The sequence below is a fragment of the Schistocerca piceifrons genome, chromosome 1 (genome assembly GCF_021461385.2).
Source record: "Schistocerca piceifrons isolate TAMUIC-IGC-003096 chromosome 1, iqSchPice1.1, whole genome shotgun sequence".
In the NCBI taxonomy this organism is placed as follows: domain Eukaryota; kingdom Metazoa; phylum Arthropoda; class Insecta; order Orthoptera; family Acrididae; genus Schistocerca; species Schistocerca piceifrons.
The window spans coordinates 455,118,410-455,143,910 of record NC_060138.1 but is presented as its reverse complement, the minus strand read 5'-3'; the positions used below and the strand labels follow the sequence as shown (position 1 = coordinate 455,143,910).

The 25,501-nt window shown below is 39.9% G+C and overlaps 1 protein-coding gene across 1 annotated transcript in view; it reads left to right on the top strand.

The window, feature by feature from the left end:
- The window catches only part of LOC124712423 (mutS protein homolog 4-like), a 287,464-nt gene that overhangs the window by 30,337 nt on the left and 231,626 nt on the right, over positions 1 to 25,501 (top strand). The window contains exons 5-6 of the mRNA XM_047242719.1: positions 7,168 to 7,358; positions 18,425 to 18,546. Of these exons, the coding sequence (XP_047098675.1) occupies positions 7,168 to 7,358; positions 18,425 to 18,546 (313 nt within the window). The remainder of the gene's footprint in view (positions 1 to 7,167; positions 7,359 to 18,424; positions 18,547 to 25,501) is intronic.

Sequence of the window (25,501 nt, the reverse complement as noted above, 5' to 3'; positions counted from 1 at the left end):
GCTTTTGAGAAGAAAGTTTCTCAAGTTGTGGTGTAATAGCAGGAACTTGAAGTTCTTTGCTTACTTAGAGTTTTGAATGGTAGTTTGACTTCATAGCTGCGAAACTGAAAAGCCAGTCTCACATAAATATTTTTTGCAAAAGGACACTGGATCTCCATCGCATTTTGGCTCAGCATTGGGAACTCCTTGCTAATTTGTATCCAAAACTCCAACAAAGACACTTTATTAAATTTACTCTTCAATGAAGTATCACAAATGAGTAATAAAATGCTCTTGTTCTTTTATATTTAGACAGGTTTCTGCTTGTGTCTGTGTATGTGCCGATGGATATGTGTGTGTGTGCGAGTGTATACCTGTCCTTTTTCCCCCTAAGGTAAGTCTTTCCGCTCCCGGGATTGGAATGACTCCTTACCCTCTCCCTAAAACCCAAATCCTTTCGTCTTTCCCTCTCCTTCCCTCTTTCCGATGAAGCAACCGTTTGTTGCGAAAGCTTGAATTTTGTGTGTATGTTTGTGTTTGTTTGTGTGTCTATCGACCTGCCAGCGCTTTTGTTTGGTAAGTCTCATATATATATCTAAAAACAAAGATGATATCAATATAATAGAAGGAAACATTCCACGTGGGAAAAATTATATATAAAAACAAAGATGAGGTGACTTACCGAACGAAAGCGCTGGCAGGTCGGTAGACACACAAACAAACACAAACATACACACAAAATTCAAGCTTTCGCAACAAACTGTTGCCTCATCAGGAAAGAGGGAAGGAGAGGGAAAGACGAAAGGATGTGGGTTTTAAGGGAGAGGGTAAGGAGTCATTCCAATCCCGGGAGCGGAAAGACTTACCTTAGGGGGAAAAAAGGACGGGTATACACTCGCACACACACACATATCCATCCACACATATACAGACACAAGCAGACATATTTAAAGACAAAGAGTTTGGGCAGAGATGTCAGTCGAGGCAGAGGCAAAGATGTTGTTGAATGACAGGTGAGGTATGAGTGGCGGCAACTTGAAATTAGCGGAGATTGAGGCCTGGTGGATAACGGGAAGAGAGGATGTATTGAAGAGCAAGTTCCCATCTCCGGAGTTCGGATAGGTTGGTGTTAGTGGGAAGTATCCAGATAACCCGGACGGTGTAACACTGTGCCAAGATGTGCTGGCCGTGCACCAAGGCATGTTTAGCCACAGGGTGATCCTCATTACCAACAAACACTGTCTGCCTGTGTCCATTCATGCGAATGGACAGTTTGTTGCTGGTCATTCCCACATAGAATGCGTCACAGTGTAGGCAGGTCAGTTGGTAGATCACGTGGGTGCTTTCACACGTGGCTCTGCCTTTGATCGTGTACACCTTCCGGGTTACAGGACTGGAGTAGGTGGTGGTGGGAGGGTGCATGGGACAGGTTTTACACCGGGGGCGGTTACAAGGGTAGGAGCCAGAGGGTAGGGAAGGTGGTTTGGGGATTTCATAGGGATGAACTAACAGGTTACGAAGGTTAGGTGGACGGCGGAAAGACATTCTTGGTGGAGTGGGGAGGATTTCATGAAGGATGGATCTCATTTCAGGGCAGGATTTGAGGAAGTCGTATCCTTGCTGGAGAGCCACATTCAGAATCTGATCCAGTCCCGGAAAGTATCCTGTCACAAGTGGGGCACTTTTGTGGTTCTTCTTTATATATATAAAAAGCAAAGATGTAGTGACTTACCAAATGAAAGTGCTGGCAGGTCGACAGACACACAAACAAACACAAACATACACACAAAATTCAAGCTTTCGCAACAAACTGTTGCCTCATCAGGAAAGAGGGAAGGAGAGGGAAAGACGAAAGGGAGTGGGTTTTAAGGGAGAGGGTAAGGAGTCATTCCAATCCCGGGACCGGAAAGACTTACCTTAGGGGGAAAAAAGGACGGGTATACACTCGCACACACACACATATCCATCCACACATATACAGACACAAGCAGACATATTTAAAGACAAAGAGTTTGGGCAGAGATGTCAGTCGAGGCAGAGGCAAAAATGTTGTTGAATGACAGGTGAGGTATGAGTGGCGGCAACTTGAAATTAGCGGAGATTGAGGCCTGGTGGATAACGGGAAGAGAGGATGTATTGAAGAGCAAGTTCCCATCTCCGGAGTTCAGATAGGTTGGTGTTAGTGGGAAGTATCCAGATAACCCGGACGGTGTAACACTGTGCCAAGATGTGCTGGCCGTGCACCAAGGCATGTTTTAAGGGAGAGGGTAAGGAGTCATTCCAATCCCGGGAGCGGAAAGACTTACCTTAGGGGGAAAGAAGGACAGGTATACACTCGCACACACGCACATATCCATCCACACATGTGTTTGTTTGTGTGTCTATCGACCTGCCAGCGCTTTCGTTCGGTAAGTCACCTCATCTTTGTTTTTATATATAATTTTTCCCACGTGGAATGTTTCCTTCTATTATAATGTGTGTGTGTGTGTGTGTGTGTGTGTGTGTGTGTGTGTATATATATATATATATATATATATATATATATATATATATATATATATATATATATATATATGCTGGTAAAGCCAGAGTTTCTGCAACCATATGGGCTTTTTTTTCTTGCATTAAGCAGTCCTATTCAAAATCTTATGAGAGGCTAAAAGGACCTTAGAAATCATTCATCATTTGTCAACTTGGCAAATTTCTTCCGGGTAGACAATAAATATTTTGTTTCATTGTAAAAAAAGCCTTTTGGTTTTCCTGTTACTTCAGGATATTTGATTTCAAGATGTCTCTTTAACTTGTTAGGCTTCACACTATCAGCAGCTGAAATGGTTAAACAAATCATACACTATGGACATTCTTCACTATTGACTGTAGTTTCTGTAAAGCCTAGCAATAAATAGTTCTCATCAGATATTCTCATTTTTGCGTTTGGAGTATCTCCCTCCCCTCTGCCAGTTGATAGACCACTAGAGTCATCATGTCTGTCACTTCATAGTGCAATCAAGTTTTCCTTGCAAAGTCTGATAGACTGTAAGGGAGCGTTGAGATACATGAGTCAAAACTTGCACCTCACATGATAGTTAAGGGTACAGTCACAGTTCAGCCAACAATAGGTGATTCCACCAATGGCCAACGTTGCCCAGATTGCCCGATCATTGCAAACAGTGCAGTTTCATTGTCTGGAAGCTCATCTGGTGTAACACAGATGTTGTGTGAAATTTAATCCAGATCAATGGCATCTTCTTTGTTAAAAGGAGAAAATGAACATATCACTGCATCTGTGTCATGTTGGTTTACTGGTCCTCTTCAATCGTGCTGCATAACTGAGTTAATTTGACTTTCACAAAATTATACAGCTACAGAATCACAACCATGTCAAAATTCTGCAAAGCAAATGCAAACAGTTTTTTTTTTTCTCAAGTTGGCTCATTATAAGCAGCTGATTGCAGTGATTTTAGGCATCATCGTGGAGTTCGCTCTTTATGAAAATTTTGAAAATAATCTGATGAAAACATTCCTGTAAAGCTTCGATTTTTTTCATAGCACTGTTTCTTTAACGGCTCACTGTAATCTAACTACTAAGCAAATTACTAAGCTGGCCATTGTTTTATCAAAATCAAATGATGGCTCTTAAGTGAAAAGTAATGTTGTATCTTAATATCACCATCTAGTGGTCATGTTTAAAAACTTAAAACATGACTTTCATTCATCTGTTGCAGATTGTTAAACGGTAGGGAAGGAAGCATTTGTGGAAGGTGCGACAGCTGTCAAAGTAGAGGTATTGATTATTAATTGGTTTTATATGGACTTGTGTTGGAATGTGAGCTTGACTGAGATGGAGGTCAAAATCAAGAATGATGGCTTCAAATTGGGAAAAGGTCCAGATAAATATGAGTTAAGAATAATAGTTAAGCTCTTGTGGGAATTGAATTATTCTTCAGCATGAGTCCAGACCACTAAGGTAACATTAATAAACCAGTACCAAGCCTTGCAGCTTAACGTCTGGGTGTTGTAAAATGCCATAAAAAGTTAGTATAGAGTGGCACAATCATGATTCTCATAGCTTTTCCATTGATTTGTTGTGAGTTTGGCCTTCAAATGGCACACGGTTATGTATAACGATGCAGTTGGTGATGGTGCCAATAAACAAGATTTTTGGGAGACTTTTAGCATATGTAGGACACTGGTTTACAGCAAGGTTTTGTAATGGTGTCAAGAAAGGTTCTGGGTGGGAGAAGGGTGAGAGAGGATTTGAGATGATCGAAGAAGTAACTGTTTCTTTTATGTACGAGGGTAATCCCAAAAGTAAGGTCTATTTTTTTATAGGTACAGAACCCTGTTTGTGTGGTAGTTCATCACACTGTTATGAAGAGTGCTTCACACGCTGTCTGTAAACATGTGCACACTGTGAAGACGTGCTTAGTCTTGGCTTGACAACCGTTGAGAATGGAGCTCCCATTGGATGTTACCGCCAAGTGCAAATTGCGCACAGTTATTCGGTTTTTGAACGCAAAGGGCACTGCGCTGATTGCAATCCATCGCCAATTGACGGAAGTGTATGGTGAGTCATGCATGGATGTCAAAAATGTTCGTAAGTGGTGTAGAGAGTTTGCAGCTGGTCAAACCAAAACTCACAATGAACAAAGGAACGGGAGACCGTCAATGTAGTAACCAAAACCAACCGCAGGAATGCCTTGGGCTGCGGATCGGAGCCGCCAGGCAAGGAAGCCGCTGGTGGTGGAGCACACACCACCAGGTAAACTCAAGGACGAGTCGGACGACAGACCAACGACAACCGACAATAACCGACAACGACCAACCATGACCGACACAACAAGGAAGAGATAAACAACGGAGGCTTGTAGAAACCACAACACCAAACACCAACAAAAAATCCACTCGGAACCAGAGCCAGGCAAATGTCAACAACGAGCAACGACCAGAACGCAGTACCGCCGAGATAGAGATGCAATCCAGAGCGAGTACCAGACTGACTGGACTAGGGCAGAGCAGGTCCCTATATACAAAACCCGAGGGAGCGGCTATTGGCCACGGTCTGCCCGTGGTGTAGGGGTGGCACCCTCGCTGCGCGAGAGCCGCTGCGTGGAAGAGCCGCCACGGACGCGGAGCCCTCGATGGGCTGGCCACGTCCATTTGTTCTGGCGCGTGTTCGACTTCCGCGGTGGGAGGTACTAGAGTCAATGTCTGAGGAGACAGTATTGAAGGTTGTGCAAAGCATGCTTGAAGATCGGCAGATCACCCTGGATGATCTCTGCACGTTGGTTCCTGAGGTTTTCCGAAGCACTGCTCACAGCATTTTAACGGAAACATTGAACTACCGGAACGTGTGCGCAAGATGGGTGCCATGCATGCTGACTGAGGACCACATGCGGCAATGAGATGATGCGCATTTCTTCACCGACTTGCAGCCGAACAGGACAACTTTCTGGACTCAATTGTCACCGGTGACAAAACCTGGGCATACCACTTTACACCTGAGACCAAGCAACAATCACGCCAGTGGCGGCATCCTTCTTCGCCAAAGCTGTGGAAATTCAAACAAACAGTCTGCCGGTAAAGTCATGGCAACAGTTTTTTGGGATTGGAAAGGGGTATTGCTGGTCAACTTTATGGCCACTGGGACCACAATTGACACTGATGGGTATGTGAGACTCTGAAAAACTCAAACGGGCAATTCAGAACCAGAGAAGAGGAATGTTGAGCAAGGGCATACACATTCTCCATGACAATGCTCACCCACACATCACTTGGCAAACCGTTGCTCTCCTGCAATAGTTTCAGTGGAACATAATCACCCAACCACCCTATAGTCCTGACTTGGCACCCAGTGACTATCACCTGTTCCCTAGGTTAAAAGAACATTTGGCCGGAAAGCGATTCTGCTCCGATGACAAGGTGAAAGAAGAGGTTCATAACTTTCTGAACAGCATGGCAGCGAGCTGGTATGACATGGGCATACAAAAACTGCCACAGTGTCTACAAAAATGCATCAACAGAAATGGTGATTATGTCGAAAAAGAGCTAAATGTTCAAGCTGTAAACTGATGTAAACCATTGTAAAAATAAACAGGTCTATGTACATATAAAAAAATAGGAGACCTTACTTTTGGGATTACCCTCGTAGAATAGGAGGCACCATGTGATGGATTGGAAGTGATGGTCTATCAGGTTTGTGATGCATTCAGTAGGGGCTTTGAAGCCTGTTACAGTGTGATGGTTGTTTTTATTTGTTTTATGAAGTACATAGTAAATAAAACCACTTGAGTTAGTAGGTGTAAGCGATTCTAAGGGGGCAGTTGTAGACTGTGTGAGGGGTGTAGGGTTTTTAGCATTTTTTGTAGCCTCACCTGGGTGGAAGGCTGCGATCATTAGGAGCAATTTTGTATCTCAAAGTGTCTTTTAGCCAGAAAGGCACCTCTACCACTTACCAACACTTCTAACAGTGAAGTATCACAGTGGTGGAGCCTTTGTCTTAAGGTAAGATGAGTATCAAGCGATCTGCCTTCAGGTCGCAGGAGGCTCATGACGACAAGGTTGAGTAAGGTTTTTGCTATATCTTTCAGAAAGGTATAGGAGGCAAGACTGGAAGCAAGAAATCCCATGTGCACTAGAGAGGATTGTTTTGGGAAAGAGGAGAAGGAACTTTGATGGAGCTGTTCTTTTGATGGAACAGAGGGATTCAGCATGAGAGGTTTAGGTCTGAGCGACGGGTTACTTGTGTAGGGTTTGAATGTGGCTATGGCTACAGCTGAACTTGGATGGAGGATATTCTGGGAGTACAAGGTTAAGCAGGGTGACCCCACTGGGCTTGTTGTCTAGAATGAGGGGAAGTTCGTGTGGTACATTGTTGTGGATGGTGCTTGTGGGGAAGGAATACCACTTTTGAGGTATTTAACCATCAGGATGAATAGTTTCCTCAGGTGGTGTGAGGCATTTTCTTCAGTTTTTTTACTGACTTCAACAAGAATTACACTGATTGTGCTCACAGACAAATGAGCTGGAAAGTGGAGGATGGCTCCATCTTATGTCAATACTTTCATGAGCTGAAGAGAAGTGACATTCATCAGCACCCAAAAGCTTGGCTACCTGACTTGGTGCAGCCATTGTTTGTAAAATTCATATTCCAATTTATGAGTCTTATGCAATGATTTCTGTCTGCAGATACTGGTCCCTCACACATTTTGTGAAAATCAACAAACTAGTAAACTCTTTTCAAGCATAAATGAAATGTTTCCTACAGTAACATTAACATCTGTGCAGAGGAGGCACTTTAATGAAACTAGTGGTCTAACGCAGGTTCAGCATCTTTGTGCAACAGAGTTTGCAACAGTTGAACTGTTGGTACAACACAAGTAAGTTTCTTTGTTGCAATACTGTTGTTTGATTGTGCCTGTAATATTTGACAAGAACTGTAGCTTATATAACATATCTTAGGAGAAATTCTAAATATTTATGGAGCCAGATTTATATATAATTTCTAGTTTAAAAGGTTCATATAAACTTCTGCAATTTTCATTGGATATACATGTTTAAATATTTGTTTTATCTTTCTGTGTTAAACATTGATATGTGCTTGTCAAAGATCTACTGACTGAAGAATGATTTTTACATCATTGCAATATCTGTAACTGGGCATTCAGAAGAAATAAGTGCTCAGCAATTTGCTTTTAGGACATTTTACATGAAAGTCGCTTGCCCGGCATCAGTGGATAAATACGATATTTCAGTGCTGTGTTATTCTGAATTACAATGCTATGCCTGAAGGAACAGGCACTGCAGAGACTACAGCTGAAATGTACATGAAATCTATTAACAGTTGTGAATATGGACAACCACCAGATGTGTAATGAAATGATGACAATGAAAGTTTGTGCCACACTGGGACACAAACCCAAATTTCCTGCATATCACAATCAGTCGCCTTACCATTTGTCTATCTAAGCATGACTCACAACCAGACCCAAACTTTTGTATGTCGTCAAACGCACATGCATGTCCAAAGGAACATTGCATTGTAATTTGGAATAACATGGGCACTGCAATATCGTATTTATCTGCTGACACCAGGGAAGCGACTTTCAAGTAAAATGTCTCCTCTGTACTGGAATATACATAATGGGTATATGTGTAAAGGGCTGTAGAAACATGGTTGATGACATATGGAAGTGTGGATTAGACCATGAGTCATGCTCGGACAACCAAATGGTAAGGCGACCACTCACGATAAGCGGGAATCTCAGTTTGAATCCTGATCTGGCACAAATTTTCGTTGTTGTCATTCCAGACAACCGTCAGTTGTATATTGGAAAGATGTGATACCTCACACTCAAGGAATGGGACATATCACTACAATGTTTGACAACATCGTTTCACACCCTGATGAGGAAGAATTACAATGTGACAAAATTTGTGCATTTTTCTCACCCTCTAACATGATGAGTTTAATGCAGCCTATGGACCAAGGCATTTTACAATGCTTGGAAAAAAGGTATCTTGTCGTCTGCTTCAGATACTTCTACAAACAACAGAATATAAAGAAACCATCAAAGACTATCTAAAAAAAGACATAGTTTATTTGATAGCCGATTCATGATCTGAAATAAAGGTGGAGACATTAAAGAAGTCTTGGAACCAGATTTTACAGAATGAAATGGATACCTACAGTATAGAAGATGAAAAAGATTGCTGGATGTGAAAATGCAAGTGATGTTTCAGAATGGATGAACACTTTGAAGTGACTGATCTTGCAATTGTCAAAATGGTCAGTCAATCCGCTGAAAACAGTGACAACAAGGAATTGCCTAAAGAAATTGTACCAGTGATTACTCGCATCGAGGGTTTGGCAGCACTAGATGTGGCACTGCATTATATCGAGCAACGACTGGAAGCCACTTCAACTAACACCATGCTTCTTAGAAGATGGCACGATATTGTTAGTAAAAATGATGTTCTGTTTTAAAACAAAGAACTATGAACAGTTTCTTTAAAATGTAACTTATATTTTTGCAACTTGGAAATGTGTGCCCATATATGTTCATATAACACAGGTATGTTCTATGTTGATTTTTTAAATTTATTTTTTAATCATTATGTGCTCATTAAACATCTATTCATGATTTACTCATTGATTTAGTGATATTTCCATATTATACAAGTTTTTTGTTATTTGAGGTAGCATCAGAGCCAATTAGCACAAATTACCAGGGTTCTACTGTAATAATAACAGTACTTTGGGAAACATACAAAGCTATAATAGAAGTAAAAATAGAATCATGTTCAACTAAAATTAAAGAACGAAAAAATGCAGAAACAAAAACATAAATTATCTGTGGTGTACTTTTATAACATCAATTTATTATTTGTTAGTAATGTATCTTGTAGGCTTAGTTTCCAGTAGCTGTTTCTATGTATTGTTTTACTTCTTGATTCATCCCAAATCCCTACATGGGTAATTCCATGTCAGTTCAGCATAGAAGAGTAATATTTCCAACCTGGCCATCCCAGATTTCCTTCAAATTTGGTGCATCCAGTGATCCAGATAAGAGACGGAAAAATACGAATTTGCAGAGATGTATGACAATTGAAAAGGAAGTTAAAAGTCTGCAAAGTTTGGAAACTATGTGAAATTTAAATATCTCTGTTGCAACATAATTACTATAATTTTAATTCTAATCCAGATACAGAAAACAAACTTGTATCATTGCAAAGCCAATGAGTGGAGCTACACATTGATATGCACTGTGCTGTCTTTCTAACAATTTCCAAATTCAAGGTCACAGACCTCGAATATCTCAAAACACGCCACCTTCAAATTTTTTTTTTTTTTTTTTTTTTAAAAAGAAAAAAAAAGCATACTCTATTACTCCAATGTCCTACTATAAACACGGTAAATGTCAAGAGGGCACATCAAAGGCATCATACCCAAAAATTTATTTTGTCAGCATCAGTACACTATCAAAATGCACATAAAAATGAAACACAAACGATTAAAAAATACAAAAAAACAAGTAATGTCATACAAAAGTATGGTATACATTAGTGTACTAGTATTGTGAACCATATACAGTGTAGCTTCAATGAAAAGGCAATAAAAAGTTGTTACATCTCATTTGATGTGTTTCTAGTTAAATTGTTATGTTCAGCAGATCTGATGCAGGGAGAGAGCATGTCCTTCCAGTTGGTGTCACTGTATCCGGTCTTGTGAGAATGTCATATCTACTTTTCTAACACAAATATGTGGTATGACAGGGAACACAAATGATGGAAATAGTTCATGTGAATGCAAGAAGCTGGCTTGTACTTCACGTCGTTCTTCATAAGTTTAAAAGCCATATGCAACCCACCAATGACCATCATACGTACAAACAAAAGTCCATGTATATATGATAATCCTACCCCCATGAACCATGGACCTTGCCGTTGGTGGGGAGGCTTGCGTGCCTCAGCGAGACAGATGGCCTTACCATAGGTGCAACCACAACGGAGGGGTATCTGTTGAGAGGCCAGAAAAACGTGTGGTTCCTGAAGAGGGGCAGCAGCCTTTTCAGTAGTAGCAGGGGCAACAGTCTGGGTGATTGACTGATCTGGCCTTGCAACACTAACCAAAACAGCCTTGCTGTGCTGGTACTGCGAACGGCTGAAAGCAAGGGGAAACTACAGCCATAATTTTTCCCAGGGCATGCAGCTTTGCTGTATGGTTAAATGATCATGGCGTCCTCTTGGGTAAAACATTCCGAAGGTAAAATAGTCCCCCATTTGGATCTCCGGGCGGGGACTACTCAAGAGGACATTGTTATCAGGAGAAAGAAAACTGGCGTTCTACGGATCGGAATGCGGAATGTCAGATCCCTTAATCGGTCAGGTAGGTTAGAAAATTTAAAAAGGGAGATGGATAGGTTAAAGTTAGATATAGTGGGAATTAGTGAAGTTCGGTGGCAGGAGGAACAAGACTTTTGGTCAGGCGAATACAGGGTTATAAATACAAAGTCAAATAGGGGTAATGCAGGAGTAGGCCCATGCCTACTACAGTAGTACAAGTTTATATGCCAACTAGCTCTGCAGATGATGAAGAAATTGATGAAATGTGTGATGAGATAAAAGAAATTATTCAGGTAGTGAAGGGAGACAAAAATTTAATAGTCATGGGTGACTGGAATTCGAGAGTAGGAAAAGGGAGAGAAGGAAACATAGTGGGTGAATATGGATTGGGGGAGAGAAATGAAAGAGGAAGCCGTCTGGTAGAATTTTGCACAGAGCATAACTTAATCATAGCTAACACTTGGTTCAAGAATCATAAAAGAAGATTGTATACATGGAAGAATCCTGGAGATACTAGAAGGTATCAGATAGATTATATAATGGTAAGACAGAGATTTAGGAACCAGGTTTTAAATTGTAAGACATTTCCAGGGGCAGATGTGGACTCTGACCACAATCCATTGGTTATGAACTGTAGATTAAAACTGAAGAAACTGCAAAAAGATGGGAATTTAAGGAGATGGGACCTGGATAAAATGACTAAACCAGAGGTTGTACAGAGTTTCAGAGAGAGCATAAGGGAACAATTGACAGGAATGGGGGAAAGAAATACAGTACATGAAGAATGGGTAGCTCTGAGGGATGAAGTAGCGAAGGCAGCAGACGATCAAGTAGGTAAAAAGACGAGGGCTGGTAGAAATCCTTGGGTAACAGAAGAAATACTGAATTTAATTGATGAAAGGAGAAAATATAAAAATGCAATAAATGAAGCAGGCAAAAAGGAATACAAACGTCTCAAAAATTAGATCGGCAGGAAGTGTAAAATGGCTAAGCAGGGATGGCTAGAGGACAAATGTAAGGATGTAGAGGCTTATCTCACTAGGGGTAAGATATCAAGAGCTCAGATGGAAACCCAGTTCTAAGCAAAGAAGGGAAAGCAGAAAGGTGGAAGGAGTATATAGAGGGACTATACAAGGGCGATGTACTTGAGGACAATATTATGGAAATGGAAGAGGATGTAGATGACGATGAATTGGGAGATATGATACTGCGTGAAGCGTTTGACAGAGCACTGAAAGACCTGAGTCAAAACAAGGCCGCAGGAGTAGACAACATTCCATTAGAACTACTGACGGCCTTGGGAGAGCCAGCCCTGACAAAACTCTACCATCTGGTGAGCAAGATGTATGAGACAGGTGAAATACCCTCAGACTTCAAGAAGAATATAATAATTCCAATCCCAAAGAAAGCAGATGTTGACAGATGTGAAAATTACCGAACTGTCAGTTTAATAAGTCACAGCTGCAAAATACTAACGCGAATTCTTTATAGACGAATGGAAAAACTGGTAGAAGCCGACCTCGGCGAAGATGAGTTTGGATTCCGCAGAAATGTTGGAATACGTGAGGCAATACTGACCCTATGACTTATCTTAGAAAATAGATTAAGGAAAGGCAAACCTACATTTCTGGCATTTGTAGACTTAGAGAAAGCTTTTGACAATGTTGACTGGAATACTCTCTTTCAAATTCTAAAGGTGGCAGGGGTAAAATACAAGGAGCAAAAAGCTATGTACAATTTGTACAGAAACCAGATGGCAGTTATAAGAGTCGAGGGGCATGAAAGGGAAGCAGCGGTTTGGAAGGGAGTGAGACAGGGTTGTAGCCTGTCCCCAATGTTATTCAATCTGTATATTGAGCAAGCAGTAAAGGAAACAAAAGAAAAATTCAGAGTAGGTATAAAAGTCCATGGAGAAGAAATAAAAATGTTGAGGTTCGCCGATGACATTGTGATTTTGTCAGAGACAGAAAAGGACTTGGAAGAGCAGTTGAACGGAATGGACAGTGTCTTGAAAGGAGGATATAAGATGAAGATCAACAAAAGCAAAACGAAGATAATGGAATGTAGTCGAATTAAGTCGGGTGATGGTGAGGGAATTAGATTAGGAAATGAGACAATTAATGTAGTAAAGGAGTTTTGCTATTTGGGGAGCAAAATAACTGATGATGTTTGAAGTAGAGAGGATATAAAATGTAGACTGGCAATGACAAGGAAAACGTTTCTGAAGAAGAGAAATTTGTTAACATCGGGTATAGATTTAAGTGTGAGGAAGTCGTTTCTGAAAGTATTTGTATGGAGTGTAGCCATGTATGGAAGTGAAACATGGGCGATAAATAGTCTGGACAAGAAGAGAATAGAAGCTTTTGAAATGTGGTGCTACAGAAGAATGCTGAAAATTAGATGGGTAGATCACATAACTAATGAGGAGGTATTGAATAGAATTGGGGAGAAGAGCAGTTTGTGGCACAACTTGACAAAAAGAAGGGACCGGTTGGTAGGACATGTTCTGAGGCATCAGGGGATCACAAATTTAGCATTGGAGGCCAGTGTGAAGGGTAAAAATCGTAGAGGGAGACCAAGAGATGAGTACACTAAGCAGATTCAGAAGGATGTAGGTTGCAGTAAGTACTGGGAGATAAAGAAGATTGCACAGGATAGAGTAGCATGGAGAGCTGCATCAAACCAGTCTCAGGACTGAAGACAACAACAACAACATATGATAACAGAATTTATTTCCACACAGCAATCACTGACTCTTCACTGTTTACTAAAGAAGCAGAACACGTCCCTGTTTTTACAATACCTTTGTTGTTAGGTGTTACACATTGAAGCTTATTGAACCTGGAAACATACTTGAATTGTTGCTTCAGTCTCTTAATCTTGATCCTAAACAATGTACAATCAAAGACACATGAAGGAATTTTTTCTTTGCATGACTGAAACAACAGTCATGGTGTCAAACTATACTTTTCATGATGTTGCTTGCACTCGGCAAGTGTGTTTAATCTCTTTACAGCCCCTCAACGTCAATTGCTGTAGCATAAAAATGCCATTCAAAATCTTCCTGATGGTAGCACATTCATGAAATTCTTTCTGTTTTTGTAATTTATGAAATTGCTTCGTGTTTTTGTGTTGGGCAGTACATTCATCTGAAAAGTAATAAATCTGCTTTGGAGTTAGAAAGTGACATTTTAAGAAATTGACAAAATTTGGCTGGAAAGCATGCACAAACACATGCTGCATCACACTGAAGGCAATCAGACATTTCCGCATATGACATAAGGTGTATTTTGTTGGTATTTGCATCTCTGGAGTAAGCTACAAACAGGTGAATTGCAGCCTGTGAATTATTGCAGTGAAATCCCTGTACTTAACCCTGAATTCTCTTAAAATAACAAACAACAAGATATTCATTTACCTTTTAATTCTTCTTTAGCGGTTTTAAAGATCTGTAACTGCTACTGGGTAGTCCATGAGTGTGGTAGGAGCTGTTGTAAATGCAATACAAACCCATCAATGGACTTGTCTATTGATTTTGTTGTAGTCTCTAATCTGCCCAGCCAGTAGTTAACCAACGTTTGTATGTAATGCAGTTCATACCAAGCAGTTTAAATAGATAATCAGTCTTGTCAAACTTGGACAATAGGAACATGCACAAAAGAAACATTTTGGATGTATAGGATTTCATATAACAAGTGCTTTTATGATAGTAATGTGTGTTCGTCACACGTTGTTAGTTCTTTCAATTTACACTCTTAAGCCATTAACTTAAAATTCTTGAGTGAGACACACAAACATGCGGTATGGGTCTCACTGGCATAGACAAGAACACAGTGCTTTGGCTGGAACTCACAAAATTTTGAGAATCCAATATTTACATCTGGATATTTATCTCTGAAATATGAAATATGCACATAGTCCCTTAAGATTGTGCAACCCTAGATGCTTCTACTTATATACTCTAATTTCATTTTCTTCCACAGACACATAGTCTTTTCTTCCTGATGTCACATGGCTCACATTATGATCACAGTAAAAATCATGTACATGTTGAATGGTTCTTTCACAAAATGTCTTTTCTGCCTTTGAATTTTGTGTCACTAATATACCATGTTCTACTAGTATCACGGTTTTGCTCTTCATACCATGTAATCTGAAGGGGAAAATAATTCATGTCTTTCCTTATACTGTAACTCCTTGGAAGTACTCTCAAAATTTGTATTTTGTCATGTGTACATTCTGTATTGTGAAATTTATCATCTTTCAGCTGACCTATTATTTGTCTTTCTTCATTTTTTTCATGTTCTTCTTTTTCCATATGTGCCACCTAAGTATGCTCCAACACTGAGGCAAAGTATTGCTTTGCTACTTTTTGTCTCAATGAAGCCTCTTTTTCTTCACAGGAAATTTACCTAAAAACTGAGGACTAGTATTTTAAAAATCCAGTGCCAGATCCAATGCTATTTCATATTCACTTAAGATCTTCTCTGGAAGTACCCAGCACAGCCTAGGCAACACATGTAGGGTTGATGGATTTTGTGATATTTGCTACAAATTTTTCCACCTAGCAGTACGTTAGAACACTAGTGTACTATCCACTCCTGAACATTCCTCAAAACACACAAATAAAGAAAAGATGTTATGTGGACATGTGTCCGGAAACGCTTAATTTCCATGTTAGAGCTCATTTTAGTTTCGTCAGTATGTACTGTACTTCCTCGATTCACCGCCAGTTGGCCCAATTGAAGGAAGGTAATGTTGAGTTCGGTGCTTGTGTTGACATGCGACTCATTGCTCTACCGTACTAGCATCAAGCACATCAGTACGTAGCGTCAACAGGTTAGTGTTCATCACAAACGTGGTTTTGCAGTCAGTGCAATGTTTACAAATGTGGAGTTGGCAGATGCCCATTTGATGTATGGATTAGCACGGGGCAATAGCCGTGGCGCGGTACATTCGTATCGAGACAGATTTCCAGAACGAAGGTGTCCCGACAGGAAGACGTTCGAAGCAATTGATCGGCGTCTTAGGGAGCACGGAACATTCCAGCCTACGACTCGTGACTGGGGAAGACCTAGAACGATGAGGACACCTGCAATGGACGAGGCAATTCTTTGTGCAGTTGACGATAACCCAAATGTCAGCGTCAGAGAAGTTGTTGCTGTACAAGGTAACAGTGACCACGTCACTATATGGAGAGTGCTACGGGAGAACCAGTTGTTTCCGAACCATGTACAGCATGTGCAGGCACTATCAGCAGCTGATTGGCCTCCACAGGTAAACTTCTGCGAATGGTTCATCCAACAATGTGTCAATCCTCATTTCAGTGCAAATGCTCTCTTTATGGATGAGGCTTCATTCCAACGCGATCAAACTGTAAATTTTCACAATCAACATGTGTGGGCTGACGAGAATCCACACGCAATTGTGCAATCACGTCATCAACACAGATTTTCTGTGAACGTTTGGGCAGGCATTGTTGGTGATGTCTCGATTGGGCCCCATGTTCTTCCACCTACGCTCAATGGAGCACGTTATCATGATTTCATACGGGATATTCTACCTGTGCTGCTAAAACATGTGCCTTTACAAGTACGACACAACATGTGGCTCATGCACGATGAAGCTCCTGCACATTTCAGTCGAAGTGTTCGTATGCTTCTCAACAACAGATTCGGTGACCGATGGATTGGTAGAGGTGGACCAATTCCATGCCCTCCACGCTCTCCTGACCTCAACCCTCTTGGCTTTCATTTATGGGGGCATTTGAAAGCTCTTGTCTACGCAACCCCGGTACCAAATGTAGAGACTCTTCGTGCTTGTATTGTGAACGGCTGTGATACAATACGCCATTCTCCAAGGCTGCATCAGCGCATCAGGGATTCCATGCAACGGAGGGTGGATGCATGTATCCTCGCTAACGGAGGAAATTTTGAACATTTCCTGTAACAAAGTGTTTGAAGTCACGCTGGTACGTTCTGTTGCTGTGTGTTTCCGTTCCATGATTAATGTGATTTGAAGAGAAGTAATAAAATGAGCTCTAACATGGAAAGTAAGCGTTTCCGAACACATGTTCACATAACATATTTTCTTTCGTTGTGTGTGAGGAATGTTTCCTGAAAGTTTGGCCGTACCTTTTGTGTAACACCCTGTATATATATCTAAAATGATGTAACTTACCAAACGAAAGTGTTGGTGCGCTGATAGAGACAATAACAAACACAAAACACACACACAAAATTCAAGCTTTTGCAACCCACGGTTGCTTCATCAGGAAAGAGAGGGAAAGACGAAAGGATGGGGGTTTTAAGGGAGAGGGTAAGGAGTCATTCCAATCCTGGGAGCGGAAAGACTTACCTTAGGGGGAAGAAAGGACAGGTATACACTCGCTCACACACACATATCCATCTGCACACATACAGACACAGGCAGACATATGTAAAGACCATATATGGGGAGAGATAAAGGTGAACTAGAAAGCAACTGGAGATCTGGTGTGAAAAAAGTTGAAAAAGTGTTGGTTAAAGCTGAGCTATGTGGATCCTGTGGTGAACTTGGGTTGGTAAACAACGATGTGCACAAAGGTTAGGTGGTTGTGTTGCCTCCAAAACACATTAGTGGAAAAATTCGGGAAAATTTCGAAAAAACTGCGTGTAAATGTATTAAAAGGAGTGGATTTGTGGTGGCAGATTATGAAAATGAGGCTAACAATTGTCTGACGAAGAAATAATGACGTTAAAACCTGTGGGAAGCGGCTACAAAATGATCAGTGATGTGGGAAAAATGGAAATGGAAATAAAGCAAAAGTTGTTAGAGCTAGCCGAAACGGTTGTTTAATTGGTGAAAGGATCTGTTTGTGAACTGGGAATGGTTGATTTTATTGCAGCGGTAGTGTTGAAAGAGGAAAAAAATTTTTGGTTATGGTTTGGAAGTAAGTTTTAGATATATTTTTCCCACGTGGAATGTTTCCCTCTATATATATATATATATATATATATATATATATATATATATATATATATATACACTTACTGAATTTCTTTAGTTTCGTGATACAGGTCATGATGCCTTTGGAGTGCCATCTTGATATTTACCAAGTTTATAGTAGCATTCTGGACAAGATCAGAGGTTAAGATCAATGGCTTTGAATGTGAAAATTCTTAGAAACCCACAAAGTTGCATATCAGTGTAAAGCTCTACTCATTAGGTTTTCAGTGGTACAAGATTCATTGTTGTATCTGTATTGGAACCATATTTAGTAATTTATGTTGAGACAGTTGCATGTAAATTTCACACAATTTTCGAACTTTGTAGACCTGTAACTTTCTTCACAATTGTCATATACCTCAGCAAATTGGTAGTTTTCCATGTCTTATCTGAATCATGCAATGCACCAAATTTGAAATAAACATGAGAAGCTTGCGTTGAGTGCTGTGTTGAATTGATATGGAGTATTTTTTTACATGATGATATATAGGGTACAAAATGTGTGAATGAATGAATTTAGAAGTGTAAATGCTTAATATTACTGTTGTTTTTGTATGTACCTTTTTTTAAATTAAAAAGGAAGTTTTTTTTGGAACGCTTTATTTTGCTATAGGTTTTATGCATTAGCATCAGCAGCAGCACTGTTGAAATATGTGGAGTATATGCAGAATATGATATTTGCTGCTAGATCACTGAAGATTGAGTACCAAGGATCTAAAGACACCACACAGATAGGTATTTTTATGAATAAAACGGTACTAATTTCGATCATCAATATTTTTTGTAAGTTATCAGCCAGCCACATATCCCTGTGTAATAGTTTAGCATTCTGCACTTATTATTAATGTTTTCTTAGAGAGTCAAAGAACATGTGATCAAATTAATGGCATCTTAAAGGATGTGACACGATGTGATTACTAGTATAACACTCAATAGTTTCTGAGATTCTGCTATGTGGAATTTTTCAGGAATGGGAACCTTGCAGTTGGCAGCAAATTACTAGATTGTTACTTGTGCTATGTTGTCAATGTATCTTTACAACTTGTACATGTACATTGCTCACAGTGTTTACACTTTGACCAACATACTGAAGACAGAAATATTTAATGATTGTACTGGTGGTTCTTTCCAATTTAAGTTCATCATTATTGTAATTCCTAGGTATTTAGTTGAATTTACAGCCTTTAGACTTGTTTGATTTATTGTGTAACTGAAGTTAATGGATTCCTTTTTGCACTCATGTTGATGATCTCACACTTTTCATTTTTTAGGGTCGATTGCTAATTTTCACACCTTACAAATACTTTTTCTAAATCATTTTGCAATTTGTTTTGATCTTCTGATGACTTCAGTAGATGATAAATGACAGCATCATTTGCTAACAACCTATGATGGCTGCTTGGATTGTCTCCTCAATCATTTGTATAGATAGGAAAGAAGAAGGCCTATGGGTCATTCCATGTCAATTCAACCAATTTGAGAAAATGTTCCAGCTGATAGCCTCAGATTTGGCTGAAATTTGGCACACCAATGCTACCAAGTGTGGAACACTCGTGTACAAAATTTTTAGTTCCCCTGCCAATTAGCTCCAGAATTATGGCATGTGAAAGAAGGTGGCATGACCCGGAAATTGCAACTCGCATCTGGCAATCTGTCTTCAGACCGAACTTCAGGTCTTAATAACTTTGGAACTATTTCGCACAGTCCAGCGAAATTTTTACAACCCAGTAACATCCACTTAGAGAACACACTCGATGAATCAAAATGCCAACAACATATTTCTGAGGGAAAATAAAAAATTCCAAAATGTGATTAAAAAAATGTAATACGTTAAAAGGTACATATTGTAGGTGCCCTCTATGCCAAATATAATTCACTCAAAAAGGGTATAATTTTTTTTGTGGTAAGCTTAATGTAGCCCTAACACACACAGAACTCATCTTGCCCATATCAGTCACACAAACAGAATTACATGCACACAAAAATACAAAAATTTGAAAAATTACCTGAAAAACATGGATTTTTGAAGTGTGGTAGCACAAAAGGGACAAGTGATATCCAAGCCCAATTTCAAACACTGCATAAGTAGACCATAATATAATATGTGGCAAAATTTCAACTTGTTATTGCAAGGCATTTGTGTACAATAAAAGTTGACAGATGTATTTATTTACATTTCTTTTAACATGATTTAGCAAGTAATAGTGATAATGCAGACAGCTTGTTTCAGATAAAACTGCAGCAATTGTTGGGAACCATTAGAATGAGTCATTGTTAGGCAGGAACAACAAAGGAAACAAGCAACAATTACAGGTTGCTCATGTTTTTAAGATTCTAGTTCAGACTGGTCAGTACTGTTGTGGAAAGTCAGTATGGAGGCAGAAGAGTGTACTAGTGGTGCTTTTGTTCAAACAAGTTACAGTATTGGTAGAGCACAAGCATCTGAATGTCATAAAACAACATATGGAACAAAATGTGGCATTCACTTTGTACTGTATGATCTGGATGAATCGAACCAAGATTTGTTGGTATGGAGATCTGGGATACACCCTGTGGGCACAAGAAGTACAGTTCCAGGAAACTTTAGTGTTTGTTACCATTATATGAAAGTGTTTCTGGATAAGTATTCTTTCCTACAAAGAAGTTGTTTTGATCCATTTCGTTTTCATAAGGAGACAGCGAAGTGTAGCCTCAGAGAAATTGATATAAAATCGGTATTGAAAGTGAATCAGTGCATGGGACTTAACATGAAACCAGGGCAAAAGTTGTGTTCCAGGTATGTTACACTGCTAAAAAATGAAGAATATTCTGATAAGTTACATGACAGTGATGAAGAGTATCAGCCACCTACAACCACAGCAGATGAGCAATTATATACTTCAGTGACTGCTCTTGGTTTGTCTTGCATGAAGACACACAAAGTTGGGAAAAGAGACAGGCCCAGCTATGGTAGAAGAAAACTACAAGAAGCTCAAATGGAATTAAAACAAAATATAGCTGACACACTAATGGTGGAAGAGGATGAACTATCTGCTCCAAACGAACAGAAATCATGCCATAAATGCTCTGATTTGGACAAAATTGTGCATGATCTGAAAGAAAAATGTGCCATATCCACACGCCAGAAAAAAGTACCTATTCTTACCCTTGCACCTTCCAGCTGGTCTATTGACTACACTGCAAAGGAATTCAGTGTTTCTACATATATGGTAAAGCAAGCTAGGAAAATAATAGCAACCCAGGGAGTGCTTCCACAACTTCAGCAGGCTCAGGGTAAGCAATTGAGTTCAGAAATAAAGGTGCTAGTGTCGGAGATTTATGAAAATAATGACTACAGCCGAATAATGCCTGGAAAAAAAGACTATGTAATGGTGAAAATGGAAATGTACGTGTACAGATGGAAAAAAGACTGTTGCTATGCAACATATCAGAACTATAAGTAGAATTCAAGGAAAAGTATCCCAGTACCAAAGTAGGTTTATCATAATTTTTCAATCTTTGGCGTGCCTGTAAGTCCAAGGGGCACCCACAATGTTTGTGTATGTGAGACCCATCAAAGTGCTAAGCTGATGTTTGCTGCTATAAAGGATTCTGGTCTGGAATACAAAGGTGCAATGAAGCTGCTAGTGTGTGACATCAGTTCCTACCAGTACATGATACACAGGTGTGAAAAGTGTCCCGGTAAGGCAAATCTTGCAGAACACATGAATAACAAACCGTATTGTGAACTCCTTATGGATGACGGTGAACTTGCTTCTTATGAACAATAGACACACATGGATCGCACAAGTCTTGAAACAAAGCAAAGTACAGTGGAAGATTTTGTTGAAATGTGTTGTCAAAAAACGGACAAGCTTACCACACACAGCTTCACAGCAACAGCACAATCGGCCTATCTCCAATTTTTTAAGGATAATTTGAAACAAGATGAAATTATAGTAATACTAGACTTTTCTGAAAATTATGCATTTATAGTTCAAGATGCCATCCAAGGATATCATTGGGATAACAGTCGAGCAACTCTCCAGCCATTTGCGATTTACTATAGAGATGAATCAGGTGATGTGTCTGTCATGAGCCTGTGCGTTTTTAGTGACTGTTTAATTCATGATGCCTTTGCAGTTCATGCCCACATTCGCACTGTCATGACATATGTGAAAAACAAACTGCCCCACATACATTTAGTGAAATACATGGGGCAGCTAGTCAGTACAAAAACTGTAAAAATCTCAAAAATTTATGCATGCATTACCATGATTTTCAGATTCACGCAGAATGGAATTTTTTCACAACAATTCAGGGTAAAAATGTATGTGATGGTATTGGTGCTACCATTAAGTGCATGGCATCATGAGCTAGTCTGCAGCATCCTACAGAAGGTCACATTCTAGCACCTCTTCAATTATTCTATGTTTCAAAAGATAAATCAGTCAAAGAGTTGCTAAAAAGCAGACTAGAGCGTGTTAAAACTGTTGTAGGCACAAGGTGCCATCATCACTTCTCTCCAGCGCACTCTGACAATGTGCAGATGAGCAGGCTGTCCGGTTATAACTATAGGTTCATGCACAACATGTGTCTTCACAGTGTGTCTCACTCAGGATTCAGAAGAAAAAGCAGGAACGTACAACCAGGTTGCTATGTTATTGCTGTTTATGGTGACAAATGGTACTTAGGATGTGTTGCAGAGTGCTGTGAAGCAGAAGGTGATGTATTTGTGAACTTCATGGCACCAGCAGGACCAGCAAGATCATTTCATTGGCCACGTTTGGCAGACAGGAGTTGGATTCCTTTTGAACATAGTCTTGTGACAGTTCCAGTTCCTACCACAGTGTCAGGAAGACAGTACAATTTGCCACTCAATGTACAGAGTACAGTAGCTAAAGTGTGGGAGAACTTCTGTACGAAGCACAATCGACTGGTTTTTAGCAGTTAAGGTGCAGTAAACATTAATGATAGGTTGTGTTAATCTGTCTATATGTTGTTGCTTGGTGATTAAACAGTTGTGGGAGAGGATAAGAAGAGGCAGAACAGTTTATGATATGTTTTTACAAAATTGTGTTGTGGAACAATGGCCACATCACCAAATACATCTGTGAACTTCCACTGTACACAAATGTCTTGTAATAACTTGCTGAAATTTTGAGATATATATCATTATGGTCTACTTATGCAGTGTGTGAAATTTGGCTTGGATACCACTTGTCCCTTTTGTGCTACCACACTTCAAAAATCCATGTTTTTCAGGTAATTTTTCAAATTTTGTGCCGGCCGATGGGGCCGTGCGGTTCTAGGCACTTCAGTTTGGAACCGCGTGACCGCTACAGTCGCAGGTTCGAATCCTGCCTCAGGCATGGACGTGTGTGATGTCCTTAGGTTAGTTAGGTTTAGGTAGTTCTAAGTTCTAGGGGACTGATGACCTCAGAAGTTAAGTCCCATAGTGCTCAGAGCCATTTGATTTTTCAAATTTTTGTATTTTCGTGTGCACGTAACTTAGTTTTTGTGACTGATATGGGCACGATGAGTTCTGTGTGTGTTTAGGCCACATTAAGCTTACCACAAAAAATTTATACCCTTTTTGAATGAATTATATTTGGCACAGAGGGCACCTACAATATGTACCTTTTAACGTATTACATTTTTTATCACATTTTGGAATTTTTTATTTTCCCTCAGAAATAAGTTGTTGGAGTTTTGATTCATGGAGTGTGTTCTCTAAATGGATGTTACTGGGTTGTAAAAATTTCACTGGACTGTGTGGAATAGTTCCAAAGTTATTAAGACCTGAAGTTGGGTCTAAAGATAGATTGCCAGATGCAGGTTGCAATTTCTGGGTCACGCCACCTTCCTTCACAAGTCATAATTCTGGAACTAATTGGCAGGGGAAACTAATACTTTGTACACGAGTGTTCCACACATGGTAGAATTAGTGTACTGAATTTCAGTCAAATATGAGACTATGAACTGGAGCCTCTGGTTGAACTGACATGGAATGACCCCTATAACACTACCTTGGGTACGCCAGAAATCACTTCTCTTTTACTCAATGACTTTCCATCAGTTACTACAAACTGTCACCTCTCTGACAGGAAATTGCAAATGCAGTCACATAACTGAGATGATATATTCTTAATGCAAAATACAAATTTGCTCAGACATGGGTATTTCTTATTTAATGCCTTACAGACTCAATGAATAGCATGCACAACTCAGGTCGCATGTATTAAGATACAGAACATAGACTTGAGATTGGAGAATGCAAATAATGTGTAAGAAATTTGATTGCTCATTTGATTTCCGGTGCTTTTTGTTGATTTATAGGTGAAGGCATAATTTTCTAAAAGCTTTCTTATCAGACCCAGTCTTTCCATTATTCTTCTTCAGATATGATTTTATAATGGGGTTGTTGAACTTGGAGAGAGGAATACCATGTGCTAGAAATTCTGCCACTGTTTCACAAAAAAATTAATTTCTCCTTTTTGAAGTCTGAAGATGCCATTGCCTCCAGTCTCACCTTGTTGTAATTCCATATTGGGGAATAATGCCACATACATAGTATTTTCGATGAAACCACACGTTTCCTGTCCCCCACCACCACCCAGATCATTAGGGTTATATAAACCCCAATAGAAAAAAACCACTATCTCAAGGTGATCCATTTGCCAATGAGACATATGGCTGTTGATGCTGAACGATTTCTGGTGGGCAACTGCTGGGGCACCTGTATGTCTGCTGTATAAGGCTTTCTGAGGTAAGTGGGGTTCTGTCTGGATGGACTGTTGTTTCTATAGATGCTAAGTGGAGCCATTGGACTTCTCATCCAAGTGGAATGTGTGTACTGCTGCTGGGTATTGACATCCAACCCAGCAAAATGGCTAGTGTAGCCAGCTCTGGGGATCTCTCTGTCTGGAGTAGAGACTAAAGTATCTACCTTGAAGAGTGGAAGATAAAATAGCATACAACAAAGCCACTTCAACAATATCTATAAAGCAAAGCTAATTTCCACTTTCAGTACTTCATTCTCTTCAGCTCTCAAAAGGCCCATTCAGAATGACCACACCTTTATACAAGCAGAAGTTGATTCTGCTTGCACTGACACCTCTATTTGTATGTGCAGCTGCAACAGTGCTGTTATTACAAAGTCTGTAGCTCCCCCCAGAACATCAAGAAAGGCCACAGTTGCCAATATTATGGAGCATCTGCACCTCAACAGGCAGACTCCAGTAAACAGACCAGTAATGCTGCCACCACTGCCACAAATGTTCCTCTGTAGTGGTCAAAGGAAATCCTCCTAGAATATTTTAATTTGATATGGCAGACATGACAGTTTCTCAACTCATGGAGGGATGCAACTTTGACACCTCTCCTCATAGCGGGAAAGAGCCAAATGTGTTCCAGTGGTTACTGAAGCATCATCTTAATGAGCTGTAAAGGAAAAACATTGGAGTGAGTGGTCAACCGTCATTTGGTCTGGATATTAGAGACCAAGCAGCTCCTTATATGCTCTCAGTGTGGAACAGGTGATGTTGATCCACTGTTGACAATTTGACCCTACATAAACAGCACTGTGTAGTGATATTTTTTTTGATATCAGTAAGGTGTACTACACTATTTGGAGGTACAGTCTTTCAGGACAGCTCCACCAGTGGGGCTTTCATGGTCACCTCCTGATATTTATTCAGTCCTTCCTATC